The sequence below is a fragment of the Mercurialis annua genome, linkage group LG2, assembly GCF_937616625.2.
Source record: "Mercurialis annua linkage group LG2, ddMerAnnu1.2, whole genome shotgun sequence".
Taxonomy (NCBI): Eukaryota; Viridiplantae; Streptophyta; class Magnoliopsida; order Malpighiales; family Euphorbiaceae; genus Mercurialis; species Mercurialis annua.
In genome coordinates this window covers 51,361,977-51,385,530 of record NC_065571.1, presented here as the reverse complement: position 1 = coordinate 51,385,530, position 23,554 = coordinate 51,361,977, and the positions used below count along the sequence as shown (strand labels likewise).

General features: G+C 41.5%; 2 protein-coding genes across 2 annotated transcripts; one reads left to right on the top strand and one right to left on the bottom strand.

Moving 5' to 3' along the window:
- Positions 1-2,372: 2,372 nt before the first annotated feature.
- On the top strand, positions 2,373-8,494 carry LOC130015133 (uncharacterized). The gene is made up of 13 exons (XM_056104707.1): positions 2,373-2,495; positions 2,984-3,066; positions 3,367-3,791; positions 3,978-4,387; positions 4,703-4,975; positions 5,309-5,545; positions 5,654-5,807; positions 5,900-6,007; positions 6,086-6,309; positions 6,454-7,019; positions 7,197-7,593; positions 7,700-7,761; positions 8,326-8,494. The coding sequence occupies exons 1-13, from the start codon at positions 2,373-2,375 to the stop codon at positions 8,492-8,494; spliced, it is 3,231 nt and encodes a 1,076-aa protein (XP_055960682.1).
- A 221-nt stretch (positions 8,495-8,715) lies between these two features.
- LOC126668696 (uncharacterized) lies at positions 8,716-12,556 on the bottom strand. The gene is made up of 8 exons (XM_050361879.2): positions 12,517-12,556; positions 11,980-12,082; positions 11,722-11,814; positions 11,390-11,576; positions 11,216-11,270; positions 10,269-11,110; positions 9,490-10,227; positions 8,716-9,408 (listed from the first exon to the last, which is right to left on the bottom strand). Exons 1-8 carry the CDS (start codon positions 12,554-12,556, stop codon positions 8,752-8,754), a joined length of 2,715 nt encoding a protein of 904 aa, XP_050217836.1. The 3' UTR covers positions 8,716-8,751.
- Between the last annotated feature and the right edge of the window lie 10,998 nt (positions 12,557-23,554).

Below are 23,554 nucleotides of genomic sequence, written 5' to 3'. Positions count from 1 at the left end.
CCATCAAACAAATAAAAAAGAATTGGCTATTTATTATATCTATAAAATAAAAATAATATAAATAATCTTAGCATCTTATGAGACACACACTTTCTTTTTAATTTTATTTTTTAATTATTTTTTATTAAGTAGTTGTATTTTTTTATAATTGATAAAAAATTATCGTTTATTGGAAGATTTGAATTCACAACTTATTAGTTCTCTGATCTAATACTTATATCATTTGAGTTATTATTCATTAATGCGTAGATATATTTTGTTTTTGGTGATTATTTCTTTTATTGTATATATTTTAAGGTTTGATTCAAATATGTTTGTTTTGAACAGTCATTTGTACTAATTCATAATCGATATTGTTTTTTTTATATATAATTATTGATTTATTCAAACTTTATTCAAACTTCTAATAGTTTTGAACTTGTATATTGCTGACTCTCATTGTTTTAAGATATTCTAAATTCGTCTTTTATAAATTACTTAAAAAATTAATTACAATCCCAGCGCAATTATACATTTTTTCCTCTTTTAAGATTTAAAATACAATTTATGATCAAGAGGTTCATGTCCAGGGGCGGAACAAGGGAGGGTCGAGGAGGATCGGCCGACCCTCCTCGCCGGAAAAAAAATTAAAAAAAAAAGATTTTTAGGATTTTTTCTTCCTAGAAACCGCTCCTACGTATGTTAGGGGCGGTTTTTTTCTCTATAAGGGCGGTTATATTTACACCGTATTTACAGCCGTTTAATTTTTTAAATAGCTAAACATAAAAATTTCGACCCTTTTAAATTGTAGTCCTGGTTCTACCACTGTTTATATCAGCGTCATATCTGTTTTAAGTCTGGTCACTAGAATTTTTTCAAATTGTATATTTGGGAGTGTTATGGTTGTGAGTTGATATAAAGGATTTCTTGTTTATTTAAACAAAAAAACTTATTTTATTAATTCTCATTCACGCTTTTACTGAATTTTTTTAATTCCTGATAACGTAGCACATCTAGTAGGGGCGAAGCAACCTCGCCAGGAACGAACATCACTAAGTCAAGCATTCCACCGACCTGGTAACAATGTCCGACCTTCTCGAAATCATAGAACACATGACTTGGGGGGTCACCGGATCGATGGGAATTCAAACATCATCCAAGACAATCATGCCTGATAAGGTCGGACCAAGAATCCGATCCGGGCTCTGAACTAGGCTCAACTCAGACCCAGGTCGAGCTCCGAGTTCCTAAGCCCGAAAGACTGGACCACCTAGTCCGAGATCTGAGCTACTCTCAGATACAAGAGCCATGATAACTTGACTCCCAAGTTATCCGGGTTTCAAGGCTTGACCGGGCTCCGAGGTCCTGCCCAGAAGCGCTCACTCGTGTACCGGATCCTGGGACCACAGAAGATCTTCTGACAGGTGCGTGAGGAATGTTCCCTCTGACACACCTAACAAATTGCGCCACCTGCAGGGATATTCTCCCACGTGAGCATAACCGAATTCTGGGACCACTGGGCTCACAGCCTGCCAGCAAGGCAGGTTTGTCCTTAAACCCTAACTATAAATAGAGGGTTTAAGGACAAACCCTAGGTAATTTCTTTTTCTCTACTCTAAGCACTCTCTTTTCTCTTCTTCTTCTTCCTTTACCTCAAATCTCACTTGAGCGTCGGAGTGAACGTCCGGTGACCCCCACCGGAGTTCTTTCTGACCTCTGTCTGTTTGTGGTGTGCAGGTCGTTATAGCTCGGATCCTGTTTGGTGATTTATCACTTGGCGCCGTCTGTGGGAATCCGTTTTGTATTCCCCTGTTCTACTCTGGTTCTCTTGACGTTGCTGATCAGATCTTGACAAGAAACAATGGCTGATGATCCTGTTTTGGACAGGGTAGATCCTCTGGGAACTACGGTTACCGACGCTAACTTGGTTGGTGGAGTCTCTGCTAGTGGTCGGACCTCTGTGATCACTGGCTTAACTCCTCCGGCGAATGCTCAGGTGGGAGGATCCAGGGCCTCCGGCAGTGGAGCTGGATTTGTGCCTTTATATGGGTTGGAAAACTATCCAAGGGCGAACCCTTTTGCTTCAGATGCAAGTCACACCCACTTATCAACCCCAGGAACCACCGTGCCTCAGAGTTTCCTCCACAATACCTTGTCTCCCACTCAACTCAACTTCCCGGTAGACGCTACACTGGTGGCTACGGGAACAGGAACAACTTCTGGGCAAGATATACCTCCGGCGGTCTTACAAGCTCAAGAATATTTAGAATACATGGCTCGCCAGCTGCACCAGGCCCAGCAGATGCACTTTGCAGTCATGTCCCAGTATTACCCAAGTTACAATCCCTCGGCCACCCCCGTGGCCCCCCCACCCCAAGCTGCTGAGTTTCAGGATGGTCGTCCTTCGAGAGAGGAAGGTCGGAGCGATCACCCACGACCCAGACCTAGAGGTCCCACAGAGCATCAAGCACCCAGAGGCGAAGATCATCGTGACACTAATTTGCCGAGAGACGAAGGTCGGCATGATCGCCCTCTGCCGAGAGACGAAGGTCGGCATGATCGCCCTTTTCCGAGAGACGAAGGTCGGAATGATCCTCCTCCTCCTCGAAGGGAGGGGGTGCAAGACGAGAATCTACCACCGGGGACACAGCGCGGTGACGCTGGTTTGGGGAGGGGAGACCCAGACCCGGAGGCAGATCCTCTGCGGACCGCGAGGGCAGGAGTCCCACCGGTCAGGAGAAACGGGGCAGAGAGTGTTCACAGCTCGGGTGCAGCATCTCAGCATCAGAAAACTTTGCATGACGAGGTTACTCGTCTGGTCCAGGCCGAGCTGGATAGGCACAAAGGGCACAAGGCAGAGTCTCGACCTTTTACTACCTGTGGCATTGCTAGCCCTTTGTCAAAGGCTATATGGGATGACCCATTTCCAGATAAGTTTAAATATCCGCCCATTGACAGATATAACGGTAAATCCGACCCGATGACTCATTTAAGTTGCTTTCAGGTTGCCATGGGAGTTCAAAGTGTCTCGGACGCCACAGTGTGCAAAGTGTTCCCCTCGACGTTGAGTGATGCGGCGCAAAAGTGGTACCAGAACCTCAAGGAGGGCTCTATTACTAGTTTCAGGGAGCTTGCTATGGCTTTCAAAACTCATTTTGCCCCGAGCATCGAACGAAAGAAAAGATCCAGTGATTTGAAGAAGTGCTTTCAAAAACCGGGAGAAAGTTTAAAAGCTTACATTGCTCGGTTCAATGCCGAGGCGATTATGATAGAAGATTTGAATGATGATACCGCCATCGATGCTATGAAAGATAACACCAGCATGCAAGTCTTCCGAGACAGCCTGATCACCAACCCGGTTGACACTTACACCGAGTTGATGGACAGGGCTTGGAATTATATCAATCTTGACGAGGAAAGGCAGAGGAAGTCTTATGGGGCGGCTAGCCCGGTTCCCAGTAAAACACAGAACACTCAGGGATCTAACCGTAACCAAGATCGGTACCGACCTCTGAACGAGACTTCGGGGTACAGAGGTAGCAAGCCATTCAATGCTCAGACCAGTCCGCCAAGCACGGGGCCTGGACCTAAGCCAAGTTTCAGTATTGGAGGAGGAACGGAAGGATATGTGGATCGAGCAGGAGTACCGAGACAGTACGTGCCACTTAACACGCCAAGGGAGCAGATTCTATCCTGGATCAAGCACAACAACGAAGAGATTCGTTATCCACCAAGGCTAGTGAAAGATGGAGACCGATCCAAGTTCTGTGATTTTCATGATGGTTATGGCCACGAAACGGAGGAATGTGGACGTTTGCGAAGCGAGATAGACAAATTAGTCTGCCAGGGGCGATTACAACATTTTGTTGTGGCCAAGGAGGGCCAAGACCGAGGAAATACGAGGGTCAACTCGGTCAGGTCGGAGCCCGGGGGGAGTAGGGAAGCCCAATCCCCATCAAAGAAAACACAAGTCACGGGAGTAATCAACACTATCTCAGGAGGAACCTCAGAATCCGAGTATGGTCGCAAACGCAGAAAGAAAAAGCAAAAGATGGTCATATCGGTATCTACCGGGTCGCCATGGCCTAACATTGTTTTCGGGCCAGAGGATGCGAAAGGAGTAGATTTTCCTCATGAAGACGCTTTGATTGTATCGGCCATCATTGGTTCAAAATGGGTAAAACGATTGCTGGTGGACGATGGAAGCTCGGTTAACTTGTTGACTCTATCAGTCTTTTTGACAATGGGAGGATCCAAGACTGACCTCAAGCCTGTGAACATTCCTCTCCTGGGGCTGGGGGGAGCTCCGGTCACCCCAGAGGGCATGGTCGAGCTAGACTTAGAGCTCGGCATCGAAATACCTCAGGAGGACGGAACAGAGGGAATCCTGGCGGAACCAACACGGAAGGTACGTTCACTGTTCATGATAGTTGACATGCCTCTTGCTTATAATGGTATTCTTGGTAGGCCTATGTTGTATAGCACAGGTGCAGTGACTAGTATTCGTTACTTGATGATGAAAATCCCAGTAAAAAACGAGGTCATAACTATCAGGGGAAACCAAACCCTATCTAGGCAATGTTACATGGCCACTATGGGCAGCACGGTGGAAACGATGAACATCGATACACCCGAGCTGCTCATCAGAGAGAAAAAAGCTCAGAAACCCCGAGAAAACTTAGAAACGATTGAACTTACAGAGGGATCCGAGATGTATGTAAAGCTGGGCGTAGACTGGCCAGACGAGCACCGGGAAGCTATCATAGCTCGGATAAAACAGTATGTGGAAGAGTTTACCAACAAGCCAGAGGATATTGGGGGGGTAGACCCTAAGATCATCTCGCACAAGTTAAATGTGGATGCAAAATGCAAGCCTGTCAAGCAAAAGAAAAGAACTTTCTCTCTAGAGAAACAGATTGCTATCCGAGACGAAGTGGAGAAGCTCTTGAAAGCCGGGTTCATCAGGAAAGTAGACTACCCTGAATGGCTGGCCAATGTAGTCTTGATCAAAAAGTCCAACGGTAGATGGAGGCTTTGTATAGATTTCACTGATCTAAACAATGCCTGCCCAAAGGACAGTTTTCCTCTGCCAAACATTGACCAACTAGTGGACGCGACGTGCGGATTTGCGGTCTATGCCTTCTTAGATGCTTCGCAGGGATATCACCAGATCCCGATGAGTAAAGATGACGAAGAAAAAACAGCTTTCACAACGGATCTGGGGACCTATTGCTACAAAAAGATGCCTTTTGGTCTGAAAAATGCTGGAGCAACCTATCAAAGACTCATGAATCATGTTTTTAAAGATCAACTGGGCAAAAATGTCGAGGTTTATGTGGATGACATAGTAGTAAAATCTAAGGGGATCGAGGATCACGCACAGGATTTGGTAGAAACTTTTGAAAAGCTGAAGGGTTTTAACCTCAAGCTGAATCCAGAAATGTGTGTTTTCGCAGTCCGCTCGGGGAAATTTCTAGGGCACCTCATCTCGGAGAAAGGCATTGAGGCTAACCCGGAGAAAATCGAGGCAGTGATGAGCATGAAAGCACCCAGCTCGGTGAAGGAGGTACAAAAGTTGAACGGGAGAGTAACGGCGTTGGGCAGATTCATGAGTTGCTCGGCCAAACGATGTTTGCCATTTTTCAAAATCCTGAAGAATACAAAGAATTTCAAGTGGACAGAGGAGTGTAACGCAGCTTTTGAAGAGCTGAAGGTTTACCTCAGCACACCCCCGGTGCTAGGTAGACCTGAGCCCGGAGAAATCTTATACTTATATCTCTCGGTGAATGACGAGACAGCAGCAGCAGTCCTTGTAAAGGAGGATAAGGGTCTACAAACCCCAGTTTACTATCTCAGTAGAGTCTTGAAAGGCCCGGAGGTCAGATACCCAAAAATTGAGAAATTTGCTTTGGCATTGAAGGTGGCGGCGGAAAAACTAAGGAGATATTTCGAGGCTCACATCATTGTAGTACGTACGAACCAACCTTTGAGAAAGGCGCTGCAGAGGCCAGAGATGTCGGGACGGCTGGTCAGCTGGTCGGTCCAGCTGGGAGGATATGACATCCGGTATGAACCAAGACCGGCTCTGAAGCACAAGTATTGGCAGATTTTATAGCTGAGACCACAGCAAGCGACCAACCTGAGGAACCCGACGAACAACTTCTACGGTGGGTGTTAGAAGTCGACGGGGCATCAAATCTGGATGGATCTGGAGCGGGCGTAGTCTTGAAAGGCCCTCACGGAGTCACACTCCGCAGCTCGGTAAAATTCGATTTCCCGGCATCCAACAATGCCGCGGAGTATGAGGCTCTGTTGATCGGATTGAGAATGGTAAACGTGGTCAAGGCCGAGCACGTAACGATAAGGAGTGATTCTCAGTTAGTCGTTTGCCAAATCTTGGGTACTTTTGAAGCTCGGGATTCGGAAATGAGGAGATACGTGGACAGAGTCAAGTTCTTCTTGAATAAGATTCAGGAGCTCGGAGGAAAATGGGCGATAGAGCAAGTTCCTCGCTTGGAAAACCAAGAGGCCGATGCATTAGCCAAAGCAGCAACAGTGAACGAAAAAATACCGGGGGCTCATTTCTCTGTTCAAAAGCATTCCAGTATCGACAACCATGAAACCATTTTTCTAACTCAGCCGTTGGAAAATTGGATGCAAGGTATAGCCCACTACCTGATGGATGGAACTCTGCCAGGAAATAGAGATAAAGCCTACAAAATCTTGCGACAAGCTCCGTACTACGCGTTCCTCGACGGAGTCTTGTACAGAAAGTCATTCACCCACCCGTGGTCGAGATGCTTGACGGCAGAAGAAGGGGAGTATGTGTTGAGAGAAATACATGAAGGTATTTGTGGGGCACACATAGCTCCTCGCATGTTAGCAAAGAAAGCAGTGTTGCAAGGCTACTGCTGGCCCTTGATGGTCAGACAGGCAGAGGAGATAGTAAAGAAGTGTGAAAACTGTCAGAGGCACCAGAACATCCGACACGCTCCTACTACAGAGCAGTGCCCTATTACTAGTCCTTGGCCATTTGCAACGTGGGGAATTGACATCCTGGGGCCTTTCACGCCAACCACGGGGCAGAAAAAGTTCTTGATAGTGGCAGTAGATCACTTTACTAAGTGGCTCGAGGTAGAGGCAGTGAGCACCATCACAGAAGCTCGGATCCGGGATTTCTTCTGGAGGCAAATCGTGTGTCGTTTCGGTATACCCAGAGCGTTGGTAACTGATAACGGAAAGCAGTTCAACTGCCGAGCCTTCAAGGAATTTTGCAACGACTTGCACATTGACTTACGTTTCACTTCAGTAGTTCACCCACAGAGCAATGGGATGACCGAAGTAACCAACCGGACGATCCTAAAAGGGCTCAAGACCAGGCTGGGGGAGTTCGATAGACAGTGGTTGGAAGAGCTACCGAAGGTCATATGGGCTTACAGAACCACGCCAAGGGCAGGCACAGGAGACACCCCGTTTTCTCTAACATATGGGTGCGAGGCGATGATACCGGTGGAAATCGGGATGCCAACTCTAAGGGTCCAGTTCTTCGATGAGGCTAAGAACGTGGAAGAACAGAAATTATGCTTAGACCTACTGGAAGAGCGAAGAGAGCAGGCAGCGCTAAGAATCGAAGCATACAAGCAAAGAATGGCTAAGTATCATAACAAGAGAGTTAAACCCTTGAGTTTCCAAATTGGCGATCTGGTCCTACGACGGGCAGACATTACTAAGGGAAATGCTGGAGTGGGAAAACTTGAACCTAACTGGGAAGGCCCCTATCAAGTCACTGAGGTCGGACGAGCAGGAGCCTATAAAATAGCACACATGTCGGGCAGAGTGCTTCCGAGAACTTGGAACTCCCAGGTTCTTCGAAAATACTATCAATAGTTACTTGTTTTACTTTTTCGAGGTACCTAGGGGTTTTTTCACTTATGTTTGAGTTAGGCCTTTGTAAAACTCAAACATAAGTTTTTCCCCTCAATGAATAAAAAAGATTAAAAAGAATTTATGTCTTTTCAAAACCCGAGCACTCTACTCGGTAAAAAATCCACGGGCTATGTGCCATCCACGGGCTATGTGCCATCCACGGGCTATGTGCCATCCACGGGCTATGCGCCATCTACGGGCTATGTGCCACCAGCGGGCAATGTGCCATCCACGGGCTATGTGCCATCCACGGGCTATGTGCCATCCACGGGCTATGTGCCATCTACGGGCTATGTGCCACCAGCGGGCTATGTGCCATCTACGGGCTATGTACCACCAGCGGGCTATGTGCCACCAGCGGGCTATGTGCCATCTACGGGCTATGTGCCACCAACGGGCTATGTGCCATCTACGGGCTAGGTGCCACCAGCGAGCTATAAGCCACAAACGGGCTAGATACCACCAACGTACTACGAGCAATTCTCGACCCCGAGCAACAACAACTCCGGGTTGTCCCAAGACAATAGGCTATCCACGCCGAGCAACTTGCTTAAACTTGGTCTATGAACAACTAAGAACCAACATATGAAAACAAGATATATACTAAGGCCAAAGTGACCAAACTTTGCAAAAATATTCAAAGCATAACAAAGGAGCTCGGAGCTCAACATTACAAAAACAATGGAAAAATTCATTCAGAAAAAACAAGTATACGAAAGGAAATATTCAAACTAGCAAAAGGAGCTCAAAGCTCAAACATCCCAAAAATTTACAAAGACAAAGAAAATTGTTCAAAACTATAAAACAAAAAACTAAATTGTTCAACAATTACAAAAACAAATTGCCTCAGTTTGGGCCCTCGCCCTGATCATCGGCCAGATAATCTTCAATATCTGCCGGTATATCGTAATCTTCGGGCAGATCTTTGGCACGGCGGTGCAAGTCAACCACGTCCAGCTTAAAATCTGAGACGTCGACATCAGCTCCAAACCGACCTCTTATGAACTCACCAACTTGGACCTCGCCCACATACAGCATCTTCCGAAAGTCCTCGTACAAATTCTCCTCCCGGGTGGCACCCTCTGTGACTTGGACTTCGGCTTTATCAGCTCGTGCCACGGCATCGGCCAGCTTTTTCTTCAGATCCTCCACCGAACTCCGGAGCCCCTGGGAAGCCAGCTCATTTCGACGAGTGACGTCGGCGAGTTGCTTCGAGAAATCCTCTTTCTCAGCAGCCTTCTCAGTCTCCAGACGACTGACGTCATTTCTCAGCTTTCCGAGCATCTCCAAGTCCTCCGACCTTCGATCCTCGGAATTCTTCAGTTGCAATTCCAGCTTAGCTACCAGGGCGGCCCCATCGGAGGCTTTCTTCTCGGCGTCAGCAGCACGTTTCTCAGCACTTCGAACCTTCGCTTGCTCGGACAGAAGAAGGTTCTTGGCCAGCAATAGATCAACCTCGTTCTTATTGGCATTCTGGTCCGCCAAGTAAGATACTTGAGCTGCCTGAAACCAGAAATCAAACACTATAAGTACAGGGTAGAAAAAACACAAACACAAAAATTACTAAGTGGAAAATAAAAATACCTGGAGACAGAGCGAGGAGACAACTGCCAGCAAATTCTCAGGCCGGTGAGTTTTATAATGGGCTAAGTCGATGGGTAAAGTGGTTACCCGAGCAACGTCTCCGGCAATCGGAAGGTTGTTCAAGGTTGCCCGGGCACCATCATTATGGCGACTTACCCACTCGGCAAAGCTCGCCCGAGTTATTGTCTGGGGACCCGAAGCCGCCGTGCTTGAGTCCGAAGAAACAGGCGGCAGATCCGCCAAAGATGCCCGGGGACCTTTAGAGCTCGGGCCAGCCTCCTTAGGAACATCTCCTCGGGGAGCAGCTTCTTTTTGAACCGGACCATCTACAGTCCCGGTGGAATCCAAGTTTATGAAAGGGATAGTCCCCACGGGCTCGGCGGAAACAGGGACCTCTATCCCGCCCGGCAGCTGAACCCGAAGAGGCACGGGGCTCACACCCACCGCGGGGGCAGCATTCTCAGGGACCTCAGGCCTCGGCACCCCGGAAGCCTCGGGAGTGGCTGCAGTTGCGGCAGCTCGGGCCATAGGAGCCGGCGCCGGAGCAGGAGCTCGGTTTGCTGGTCTTTTGCGCTTTTTGCCAGCAAGCCGGGATACATCAATACTGTTCACTGAAAGAAGCATAGGACAAAGGTCAGTACGGATAAAACAGCAGATAAGAGCAAGTCGAGCAAATCGTGAAAAATAAAAAAAAAGGGGAGACAACAACAAAACAAAAACGCATAAATGTACAAGGATCTACCGGCAGGCATTGAAGACTTCCAAAAGTCAAAAATGACTTTTGGGCAAAGAACATCGGCGTGAGCCTTTTTCCCATCGGGCGTGGCATCCCGAAGCTTAGCTATGTCAGCCGACTCGAAAGGGCTGGGGGTATGAAACCATTTATCCGGTTTATGACAATCCGAGCTCCAGGTGTTGATCATCCCCCGAAAGGCGGTCGGATGAGTAACTCGGAAATAGTCCTCTTTGAAATCCCTTAGAGAGTCGGTTATCCCAGTAAACAAACCCCCAGGCACATCCTTCCTCTCACCCCGAAACCTAATATACGCAAAATGGTTCTGGTCTTTCAAAGACAACAGATACAGACAGCAGAATAACCTCATGGAATCCACGACCCCAGTCCGCTGACAGAGCTTCAGAAAGCACGAGTAATGCCGAACTCCGTTGGGATGGATCTGAGACAAAGGAACTTTGAAATAGGCGCTCAACCGCTGGTACTCCTCGGACAGAGGAAACCTTATCCCTGACTGCAAATGCTCCAGAGTCAACATGATCGTATTCGCCGGAGGAGTGTTGTTCAATCTCTGACCCTCGGGAATAACGGAGAGCTCGTACTCCTCCGGGATACTGAAAGCTACGCGCACCGCATCCAAAAAACCAACGGTACACCGAGACGCTTTAATGTCCCGATCATCCGGTCGACCACCAACATCCGCGGTTTTATCTTTTCCCTTTGACTTCTTCGAAACTCGCGGTTGCGAGGTGCCCACCTCCTCCGCCTCCAAGAAATTAGCTCGGCTGGAGCGAACTACGTGAAATTCCACGGACGCCTCAGCCGTCCCTTGGTCGTTATCATCATAACCTACCCCTTCCTCGCGATCTGATGGGTCACCCGACATACCTAGAGACACAGAAACCAGCTCGGATGAGACAAGCTTCACTAACAAAAATAGACTAGCTAAGACTCAAACGTACGGATCAAAAGGAAAATTTTAAAGGGTGACACCATCAGAAACACGAAGACGACAAAATGAATTTCCAGATTTCTGGAAATTCACACCCTAAACAAGAACACGAAGAACACGCATGAACCTCCAGAATTCTGGAAAGTCATGTCTCCAAATAACAAACACAGCGAACATAACAAAAATAATAAACAAGATTCAGCAAAAACAAAAACCAGACACGTTAATTCAGGGAAAGCCACAAGGAAAAAGGAAATCAAAGGCAAACACGAACAAATTTCACCCATTTCTGGAAAATCAACATACCACAAAACGCAATGAGAGTTTTTCTCTCTACGATTCAGAAACCCAAAATTAAAATTACAATGGCGGAAATCCAAAATCAAAACCAGAGGCATATCACTAAAAACACAGAAATCCAAACAATAGCAACAGCACAAAACAGAGGAACTAAAACATCAAAGGATCAAAGGACGAGATTACTTACTTATTGCAGATTAAATGATCTCAAAAACTTGGATGAACCTTGAAACAAAAATAACGAGACCACACTTCCAAGCAGCAACTAACAAACACTGGTGTCAAAGAAAGTAAAAACTGGAAACTAAAAGAAGACAAAGAAACAGAGAGTTTTCTTGCTCTAGGATTCAGCAGAAAACGAAGGATAAGAAACGAGAGAGAAGGCAAAAAGTTTTGTAAGGTTTGAAAAATGAAACTTATAACTGAAAAGAGAGGGAAAATGAAAAGCCACACTTTTAATTTTCTCTCTCATCCCACTCAAAACGTCTCCTGGGAAAGCGCTCACGCCTTAACTGCTAGACACGTGGACCCAGCATAGACAACAAGCAACCGCCACATAGGACAACGGCTACAACAGCTGTCAGACAGGACATCTCGACAGTCACGTCCTTTCACACAGCCATATTAGCTCATCTATCTCTCTGACAAATAGCTCGATGTCAGAGACCATCCATAAACGGAACAGGCACGCCAAAGATCCCATGATCTGAGATCTCGGTACACACTACCAGCTCGGACATAAATATCCGACATACTGAGGGGGGACTAGTGATAACGTAGCACATCTAGTAGGGGCGAAGCAACCTCGCCAGGAACGAACATCACTAAGTCAAGCATTCCACCGACCTGGTAACAATGTCCGACCTTCTCGAAATCATAGAACACATGACTTGGGGGGTCACCGGATCGATGGGAATTCAAACATCATCCAAGACAATCATGCCTGATAAGGTCGGACCAAGAATCCGATCCGGGCTCTGAACTAGGCTCAACTCAGACCCAGGTCGAGCTCCGAGTTCCTAAGCCCGAAAGACTGGACCACCTAGTCCGAGATCTGAGCTACTCTCAGATACAAGAGCCATGATAACTTGACTCCCAAGTTATCCGGGTTTCAAGGCTTGACCGGGCTCCGAGGTCCTGCCCAGAAGCGCTCACTCGTGTACCGGATCCTGGGACCACAGAAGATCTTCTGACAGGTGCGTGAGGAATGTTCCCTCTGACACACCTAACAAATTGCGCCACCTGCAGGGATATTCTCCCACGTGAGCATAACCGAATTCTGGGACCACTGGGCTCACAGCCTGCCAGCAAGGCAGGTTTGTCCTTAAACCCTAACTATAAATAGAGGGTTTAAGGACAAACCCTAGGTAATTTCTTTTTCTCTACTCTAAGCACTCTCTTTTCTCTTCTTCTTCTTCCTTTACCTCAAATCTCACTTGAGCGTCGGAGTGAACGTCCGGTGACCCCCACCGGAGTTCTTTCTGACCTCTGTCTGTTTGTGGTGTGCATGTCGTTATAGCTCGGATCCTGTTTGGTGATTTATCAATTCCTAACTTTTTTGTTGTAAAAGTGTTATTTTATTTTATAGTGTTATACTAATAAACCAGTTTGTTAGAATTTTTATTAGTTAGCAACTAATTAATAAAGATAAAACAATATATACTCTTTAAAATGTTTAATACATTATGCTAATCAATATTTAATGTTGATATACTTTAATCTCTTATTACTGTATTTAAAATATTTTTAAAAATGCAAATTTGACATAATAAAAGAATATAAATCTCGTAAAAAGACTATTCTCCTATTTATATTTTTATTTGCTTTATTATCTTCAATAATACTTGATATTTCATCTTTAAATTTATCCTTTGTCTAAAATAAATCAACTAATTTTTTTTCCCCAGATAGAGTTAGATAGATAGGAAGGTAGGTTACAAAGGCACAGCAGGATTCAGGAAATACAAGTATCTCGCTTTTGCCTGCTGAGCTAATCTATGAGCTACAATATTATCCTTCCTAGGAATAAAACGGATCAAGCAATATTGAAACAGAGGCAGCAGTTGCCAAATATCTTGACAAGTTCTCCAGCTGCAACTCGAGGTACAATTACTTGAGTTGATAGATTGGGAAACTAGGATGGCATCGCCTTCAAAGATTACTTGATTCCAACCGGATTCCAGGCACCGGGACATGACTTCACGCAGAGCCAGGAATTTTAGAAAGCCTGGGTCCCAGATATGCCTGATGATGGAAGAAAATTGGCCTAGACAAGGACCTTGGGCGTTGAAAGCTATTCCTGCAATGGAGCCAAATTTCTGTTCTTTGCAAGTCCCTGCGTCATATCTGACTGTGATCAAATTTTGGCAAACTGGGAGTACAAGAGGAACCATTTTCGGATTGAGATGTAAGTTTCGCTGATGGTTGAACTGGTTCCTAGTTTCTAGATCTCTAACTGTGTCGAATTCGTCGCGATATTGGAGGGCATTACGGATGGTGTCCTCCACTAACCAGACTTTGTCTTTGAAGATAGAAGAGTTTCTGGCTTTCCAAATAGCCCAAAAATCAACTAATTGATTACAAATATGCACCTGTAATATTAACATGTTTATAACAAAAATAAACAAATAGAAGATAATGAATATATAAATAATGTAAATATAAAATAAAAATTAATATTTTGATTAAATTTAAATAAAATTAAACTTTAAATAAATAAAAAAATATAACTGTTGGAGTTTACTTCCTCCCATAAATACTCTACTTTAAAAAATAATTATAAATTAAATTTGCATAAAATTTTCTTTTTAAAATTATTGTTTTTTTTTTCCAAAGTTAGAATATATTAATGAAGATGTAAATACAAACAATGAAAGTCATATCACAAGGATCTCAATATGATCTTTCAAATTTGAACAACCAACTACTAAACAACAATCCAAGATAAGCAAAAAATAATCGAAAATAAAGATAAATCTATGACATGAATCCCGATAAATTTAACACAACAAAGAACTATGTTCCCGTTGGACGGGGTACTTAGATCATCCTTTTTCCGATTTGACAAGAAATCCGCTCTATCCGACGAAGCTTAGCATTTTTGATTCATCTTCAAGAATATTCTAAAGAGATAGATTTAAAAACCTCCCCAATGTTTAGATTTACAAGAACTTGGATTTAAAGTTCGAACAAACACTAAATAGTCTTGAACGATCTACAACATCGGATCAAAGAGGTAAGAAAACAAACCATAACAATTTATTTCATAAGATAAAATTTCAAACCATAAAAAACATCTTAAAAAAAGTCTTATTCAATCAACAAAGAGTAGATCTATACTAAATAAAACTATGGGCGGAGAGAAGATGATTTTCCGGTGACCGGAAAAATCATCTTCTCCCACCCTCACCAAGAACAAGATGAAGAAGATGAACTTTGTTTAGAGAGAAGGGAGAGCAAATTTTGTTGAGAGAGGAATTACAAAGTCATTTGAATAACTTTTGGTTTTTTAAAATTATTGTTCGTTTTAGATGAATTTAAATTATAAAGTATGTTTAAAGGTGGGTCCCAAGTGAGACGGGGACCCACAATCCCTACTCATGCATCACAACCAACCATATGGGAGACACCGTATATCTCGTCTACACACCATCAACGGTCCATTTTTAACCACTCTTCCTTCTGATTAATAATGGTACCATCCCCCACACCGATACCACAATCTCCATCACCATCATGGCCACATTGACAAAAATACGTGGAATTTTCTTATTGGTTTTCATGTGGACCCAAATGTAGATTTGGCCCACAGTCTCCATGCCTGAAGGAAAGTTAAATACTGCCGCCACGTGTCGTACAGGGATCGTCATTATGACGGGAATTCGATGGTTACGTCATCACTGATGGAACTTGGGCCCATCCTACTTTCAGTCTCTATCCACGTCAGCTTTGTTTTAAAGCGTGATAGAATTTCAGTTGCAGTTTTTATGATTGACTATTTATAGTAATTAAAATGGCGTTGATAACATCAATTCATAAACATATTCTAATCCTTTAAAAACATAGACATTTTTTATATTTACAAACCAATATCATTAATTTTACATATAAATATTTTTTATAATTTTTTTAAAATAATCGTGAGTATATTATTTGAGCTCATATGTAGCATTTCTTTTAAATAAAAAAAAGAAAGGGACTGAAATGATAGGCTGAGTTAGGAAGACGGGTATGGTATTTTGGGTAACGTGACGGTTCAATCAAGCAGATCCATATACAAGTCAAAGTGACGTAAGGTTATGTGCTAATCACCACCATTTCCCACCCCCATGTGACTGCTCCATTTGTCCTCTATTTCCGAACTACTCTTCTTACGTATGGCAAATTATTTTCACTTTCACCTCCTCTTATTCACAATTTAAGATAAATTTCACCATATTTTTTAAGAGTCAAAATGCCTTCATTGACCTTTCATTAATTTATTTTATCTCTTTATCATTTCTTTTTATTTAAATAAGATGTTTTGTTAACAATTTATACTTTTACTATTAAAGACAAACAATAATATAATTAAAAACCACTCACGTCAAATGTTTTTTGTATTTATACTCTAATCTAAAAAGAGTTCAATTTTATCTTATTTAATTTCACTTCTACTTTAAAATATTAAGTTGAACTTTTTTTAAATTAAAAAAAATTAAAATTGTTCTTATTTTTTAATCTATATACTAATTAAATGTTTATATTATTAAAAATATAAAAGTATATTTTTCTTTAAAAAAATTAACTAATAATAATTGTTTAATTTATATTAATTGTCAAAAAAAAATTATAACATAAAACTGAAAAAAAATACAATTTACAAAAAATAAAATTTATTTATTTATTTCTTTAAAAAAAAATTGATTTTCTTTTAAAATAAAGAGCTCGAGTTGCCCCTCTTTCCAAAGGAGAAGGAGCCCGAGTAGCTTCTCCCGCTGCTCTTCCTTTCAAGTAAAGGAGGAGCTTGAGCAGCTCCTCCTTCAATGTAAAAGAGTAGCACAAGTTCCTCTTTAAGGAGGAGTTTGAGCAACTCCTCCTTCTATGTGAAGTAGGAGCATGAGGAAAAAAAAGAGTGCGAGGAGGATCGAAGAAAATATTACTCATTTTTATATGAATATTTTACGGCGGGTTTGTAAATCAAAGAAGTATAGTAGTTAATTGAAAGTATTTTTTAATTTATTTAGTTTTCTAATAAAATATTTATATATAATTAATTATTAAAATTATTTGAATATTTTTAGAGTTGAATGACTTGTTTGTATTATTTTCAAACAAAAAAATATATGATATAATCCTATATTTAGTTGTAATCCTTTAATTAAATAAATCGTCAATTGTATCTTTATTCAAAGTAGAGGCGAAACATGAAAAATAGAGTAAAATTAAACTTTTTCCTATATCAGGATAAAAATTGTCACGACCCAAAACTATTGAGCCGCAACCGGCGCTAGGGAACGGGAGTGGTAGCTCCGGAACCCGTAGCAAGCCTAAAATAACAATTAATTTTTCGCAAATATAATATAAACAAATAACAACAACCAACGGAAGCAAATATACATATATAACATATAATCATACATTTGCACTAACTGTTTCAAAACCTCGCGGGCTCTAGTTACCGTACCCTGTACGAACTGGCCTCGCGGTATTATATACATCAGTTAGTGTTTCAAACATCTCACCGGCATCTGGGCCGTGGATCATCTACTAAACACGTAGCCTATCAAAACGCATATAAACAATAACAGCAGTTAATATATACAATCAAAATGAACTGCTGACTAGGCTACAACACTATCGACACAGGACCACTACTGCAGCACTCACAGAAGTCAGAAACTAGCATATGCAGATGACTTCTGCACTCCAAAATTGGCCTCTAGCTAGGTCCACAAGCTAAGCACCTGGAAGACATCAAAGGTGAGGGGTCAGTATTTGGGGAAATACTGAGTGAGTTGACATTTACTAACAGTATTAATATAAAAACATAGCATCGCATCTCAAGAAAATGTTAATATAAAACATATAACCATGTATTTGATCCGTACGAAACTAATATCCTAGCATGCGACACATCTCTCGAATAATCATATATCATTCAACCCAATCGTGAATATCAATTGCGAGTCCAACTCGCTGGTGGCCCAGCCACTAGATACGGGGACTTCCAGGCTACACCGTAGCCGAGTTCACTCTGCGTATCTAAATCATAACCCAATCGTAAATATTATATTCATCAACAGCTCCCAGCTGTGTCAAGTCATTTCTCAATGCAAACATACTAGACTGACTCGATACTGGTGATCACACAGCCTATTGACACCCAATAGGTAGCTAGTTTCTTCGGATCGCATACTAGTTCTCATATATAAAATTTAAATAAACATATAACACTTCAAACAATTATATATAATGCGATGTGTAAGAACAGTATATATATAAAATAGTTTTAATACATGAAAGTAAAAGTACAACTCACAGTGACCGCAATCCAAGAAATGATATGATCGATCTGATAATACGCTCTCGCTAGTCCGCCTCTATTGACTCCACTACTTGCTGACACGTCTGATAAATCGTTAATAGTTAGACGTGATTCTCATATTCTTATACGTATAATACTTTTAAGTTTTATGATTTAGTTTCGTTTTATACTTATTTACGTATTCAATATCTCTAGTCGTATAAACGACTTAGCGAATACTATTTCTCATAATTGAGAATCGCTTAACGTCCTTGACGTTTTCCATTTTATAATTTATCTAAAACGTCGAGCTAATCTCGAGATTAATGATTCTTAAAGTCCGAAATCCGTCTTTCCACGTCCAATTACTTTAAACGTCAAACACTTAGGTCACTTATAGTTTGTATACGCGTGGGGGCGAGTTGGGGTACACATTGTGCGTTTTGACGGGTGCACGATCGTGCAACTGAGTACACGTTCGTGCACCTCAGGGGTACACGTTCGTGTACTCATTGTACACGTTCGTGTACCATGAGAAGTACACGTTCGTGTACTTCAGTACACGATCGTGTACCTCGCTAGGTGCACGTTCGTGTACATCAGTACACGTTCGTGCACCCGTGGTACACGGTCGTGTACCACGTGCACAGCCCCGGAAATCAGATTTTCCGGGGTTTCGCCACAATCCCGACGTGCTAAACATATCCACGCTCAATACCCATATCTCGGTTTCTTCGAAAACGCCATAATAACCTCAAAACATCAAAATTCAATCCAAAATCATACTCCTATCCAAATCAGCCAATAAATCACATTTTTGACCCAATTCTCGAGATATTTACCTCGAAATGAAGCTTAGGATCGATAGAGGACAAGATTCTGAAGAGTTTGCCGCTTGAATCGCTTGAATCGGACGTCGAACGGAGAAACCGTAAAGAAACGAAGTTGATCGACGGAAAATGAAGCTTCTGGACTCCCACCCTCTGATACCTTCCTTCATTCAAATGGTTTCCTCTTATATTGAATGGCTAAAGGTTCACTTTGGTCCTTGTTCTTTTTGTTTCTTATCATTTATCTTTTAAGCTTTTCTTTCGTACGATTTAGTCCATAGCTAAATCGTTAAACTCTTTTATTACGACTTATACGTATTATTCATATCCTATAAATAATACGAAACTCAATATTAACACTCCCCGTCAAATCCTACAAAATTCCATTTTCGACACAAAGTGGCTAAATTATCACTTTGGTCCCTGCACTTTATTTTTGGCTTTTCTTGACATTCTTCTTTTCAATTCCAATTCCGTCTTTAGAATTGAAATATACTATTAAATTCTTCGCATGTCATCCTTTCCAAAACCGACCTACCAAAATTTATTTATCTTAATTTTATCGGAAAACTTTCCGATATTGCCACTCTGGCGACTTGAAATTGGACACGTGGCCCAATTAAATAATTAACTATTTTGGGGTATTACATTCTTCCCCCCTTATAAAAATTCGTCCTCGAATTTTCATAAAACTTGTTAAGACCTTATACTGTCCTTACACTTTCTTCAGTGTTCATTAGTACGTTTTAGTTGTACCCTTTTCTCTTACATAACCCGTAGCTTCCCATACACAGCTATAACTTTATACTTATTACTGATTGTGATCTTTCTTCTGTTCCTCATTAGCGTCGATTAATCCTCACTTGATACTTTCCCAGTCTACTGTTTCATTCTTAATCGTTATCGGGTCGCTACTTGTCTCCTCTGTACGTGACTAGTCACGACGTGTCAGTTACATCTTTAATGATGTACTTACCTTATTCATACTCCCTATGGGTATTTTCTCTTGTAATCATAATTTACGGTTATGATCCTTACTATCATCTGTAGTTGTCGCTTTTCTTTTCTAGCGGGTCCTCGTCATTTCTTACTCCTTTTTATCATTATCTGGCACTTCGTTCCTTTCACGTTACTTTCGGTTATATAGCTTGTACATTTGCCCTTATTGCTAATACTATTCGTATTCTTATCCTTTTCACTTCCCTCTCATTACCCTTTTGAGGTACGTCTCGAGTCTTTTATTGACTTTCTAGTCAAATCTATTTTACCTTTGCGTTACCATTCCTTTTTCATGATGATCTCGTAAGAATCTTATATATATCTTTAACATTTAACTATTTCAAGAATCCTTATCGTTAGTTAGCCTTCGCTTAACTTCATCTTTACCTTTAATCTTTAACAAGTTCAGTAAATCCTTAATAACTTATTTACTTTCTTAATCGTTATTCTTCCTTACTGTATAAACAACTTTCTCTTTCGTCTCACATTTCTGTTTCTTACCTTCAAATAAGTTTGCGACTTTATTCACACTTTTCAAGGTGTCGTCTTAATACTAGTCATGATAATTTCTTAGTTTGTCCTACATTCCTTGTGCTTCTTTAGCACTTATATCCTGATTTTAATTGTCTCCAAATAACTTGATCTCTTTGTATTAGTATCAATTTTTGTCTTGTCTTTTACTTGTTATATTCGTTACGTCTTTCCTGCGTTTATAGTAGTTCCACTGCTGCTGTTCTATTCTGACAATCCTTCTGACATATCTCTAAAACTTTCCTCTTCTCTAGTCATTTTGCTAAATCTTAAGGGTATATGAGTTTCTTCATTGTACTTTCTTTCATATTATCCACCATTCTCACATTTACTGACACGTATGCCTATACGTGTGCCTTTCTCCTTATACTAGAATTTTACCACTTAACTTTTCTCCTTTTAATTAACGCAATCTATAGCTCTTAATGTTGATATTAGTAACTTTACTTAATATCAGTCATATAGCATCATTATCTCTCTTGATCTATCAAATTTCTAACTTCCATATCTTGCAAAATCACCTTCACATTTTACAAAATCGTCTGCCTCATCATTTCGTATCCTTTCGCTTTTTACTTCTGTATCTTCGAACACTGATATTGATAAAGTTATATCCTTTAAATATCACTTCATGTTCATCACTCATATTATCGTCTTCTCGTCCCTTATACTTTCAATTTCTTTCTCTAGTATATTTTTCGTTCGCTACGTTACTTATTTCAACATAGGAATAATCCTTATACTCCTCATCCTTGCGTATTTGTTACGTTTCTTTCATCTAACATGACTCTCCATCATTTCATCCTTTATTTTATCATAAGGATATTTAATATATCCTTAAATATTGCCAGCGCATTGCATCTTGACTGCGTTCGCTCTCCGGCAATAACTCCTCGTTCACATTTCACTGTAGCTCCCTTAATATTATTGCAATTATCATTAACAGGGCTTTATTCTGTTATTGGGATTTGCTTTTAAATTTTATTCTTATTTACTAAGAACATTTTATTATTCGTCGCAGAGTTTCACATCTGAGTTCACTTACTAACAAAAGATTTCAAAACATCCTTTGGCTGGCCAGCTCTTTTAAATCACTTTTCATAAATCGCTTGAAATCATTAGTACAATTGTTGCTCAGAGTGATGACATCTCTCATCACCAAGGAGTTGCTCAAAATTGCAGTTTCTTTTCCCATTACAAAGATATGATGCATGATCTAAAATTTTGAAAATCATTCTTTATGCATTTCTATCATGGTTATGCAATGTTACATGCGATGCCTGAGCACAATTGTACCTTGAAAAATCATGAAAACTTTTAAAATCTTCATAAAATCGTAAGTCTTACTCCAGATTATACGCTCTGCGACTATTAACGGCTTTCTTTATACTTATTGAGTATATTTTAAATTTTTGTACTGCTGTCATATTCTGTCATTTACAGACTGTTCGTCTGTCACATCACTTCTTTCTCCATATCTCCGATAACTCAATTAAGTTCAAAATTCTATATTGCTGTAATCATCATATCCACTTCTGCAACATTCTCTTCTATGTCAGATACAAACGCAAGTGCCGATGTTCCACATCGACTTCTTGCAAGCAATCCATTTATTTCTTCAAATACTAAAACGTAATATAGGAATTACGTTTGCGATAATTATGTGTTGTGATATTTATTGTATTATTGTTTTTGTGTGTTATGCTTATATGTTCTTTTATTAGGCGCGTGTTTAACTACAACGCTTCCTATAGGTTCTCGCTTTCCGAGGTATTATCCTAAAGGCAAAACCTATTACTGACAGTCCACTATGCAATGCAGCAATTATATAAACGCAATAATGCAAACACATAAACACAATACTTAAAGCATATAAACTGCTAATACCTGGGGGTGCCTGACGCGGAACGTTAGGTTCCCTAATAACTATGCCTGTATGACGGCCCCTAACTGTTCTACCTGAGTTTCGTCCACCTCTTTGCACGAAATAGGGGTTGGTTGTAGTTCTGGAGGATGTACTAACATAATCTGGGTGGTACTCACGTCTAAAGTAATAAGGTCGTATCGGATCACCCGACCATTCATGCTCTGTTTCAATCCTACGGGCCATTGTAGTAAGCGTGCTGAAATGTTCGTCCACGTGCTCATACAGCTCATCAAACTGAGGTCCTAAACCCCTGACATATCTACGATTAATGGTCCTATTGTCTTCGTTCAGATTAGGGACTCCCTCTGCCATCCGCAGAAAATCAGTAGAGTACGCTCCTACAGTTAACATCCCTCTAGAAAAAGAACGCATTTGCCTCCTAACCTGATTTAAAGCTATTTGCGCCTGACCGTTAGCTATGTCCGCATCTTCCCTCAGATTGCGGTATCTCCGCACACTTGACCAGAAATAGTCACCTCTGTATTCCTCAACGTCTAACTCATCTAACTCTTCTTCTTCATACTCTTCATCCTGAGGATTTTCCTCTTCTGCTTCTTCTTCTAATTCTTCTTCTGGATCCTCTTCGGGATCCTCCTCAGGGTCTTCCTCAGAATCTTCTTCAAGATCCTCTTCCGGGTCTTCCTCCGGTTCCTCTTCCTCTTCTTCGCTGTACTCAATCTCCGGCGAATGTTCTCTAACTCTGTTTCTGGAAGAACTACCTATCTCTGACACAGACATAAAACCATTTTGATATATTTCTGGCGATGCTCCATGATTTGCGTGGAATCCATTCTGATGGACCCCAGATGGTTCGCCCACTTCATTATGAAACCCGTTTTGAAATATAGGAGGCGCTTCCTCCCGTTCTTCATCAGCATGCGACTGAGCTCCGTTTTGCCCAGACATGCTGAAAAGAAACAATTTCGAACGTAAGCGACCATCTGAGCCCATTTCACACGCAATTCCAAAGTCAGCTTATATAATGCTGTAAACATTTAGCATTTAATCCAACTGCACGTAATTCGCAAACAGATAATCACTTAACAATCTCAGTGCAAATAACAAATACTTAACCCTCTCAATCGATCATAATTTGCAAACATGTAACCACCGTCTATATCTTAGCACAAGCAACACATACTTAATTTCCTTAGTCGTCTGTATAAACAGATACTATTCACTTACTAACTTAATAGTCTTGGTCCGCGCGCGTAATGCCATGTACTACTAATGCACACATAACACAATTACAGACAACCACGGTCTGACTCTTGCTGCAGTAGTTCCT

Bases quoted from the DNA above. Each gene is read 5' to 3' on its own strand.
- LOC130015133 (XM_056104707.1), top strand. From the start codon at position 2,373: ATGGTCGTCCTTCGAGAGAGGAAGGTCGGAGCGATCACCCACGACCCA. The intron at 4,388-4,702 runs GTACGTTCACTG...ATGTATGTAAAG, and splicing joins TGGCGGAACCAACACGGAAG to CTGGGCGTAGACTGGCCAGA. The intron at 7,020-7,196 runs GTGGGGAATTGA...CGGTATACCCAG, and splicing joins AGTCCTTGGCCATTTGCAAC to AGCGTTGGTAACTGATAACG.
- LOC126668696 (XM_050361879.2), bottom strand. From the start codon at position 12,556: ATGGCTCTTGTATCTGAGAGTAGCTCAGATCTCGGACTAG. The intron at 12,083-12,516 runs GTGGTCCAGTCT...GCTGTGTGAAAG, and splicing joins TAGCTCAGATCTCGGACTAG to GACGTGACTGTCGAGATGTC. The intron at 9,409-9,489 runs GTATTTTTATTT...TTCTGGTTTCAG, and splicing joins TCTCCTCGCTCTGTCTCCAG to GCAGCTCAAGTATCTTACTT.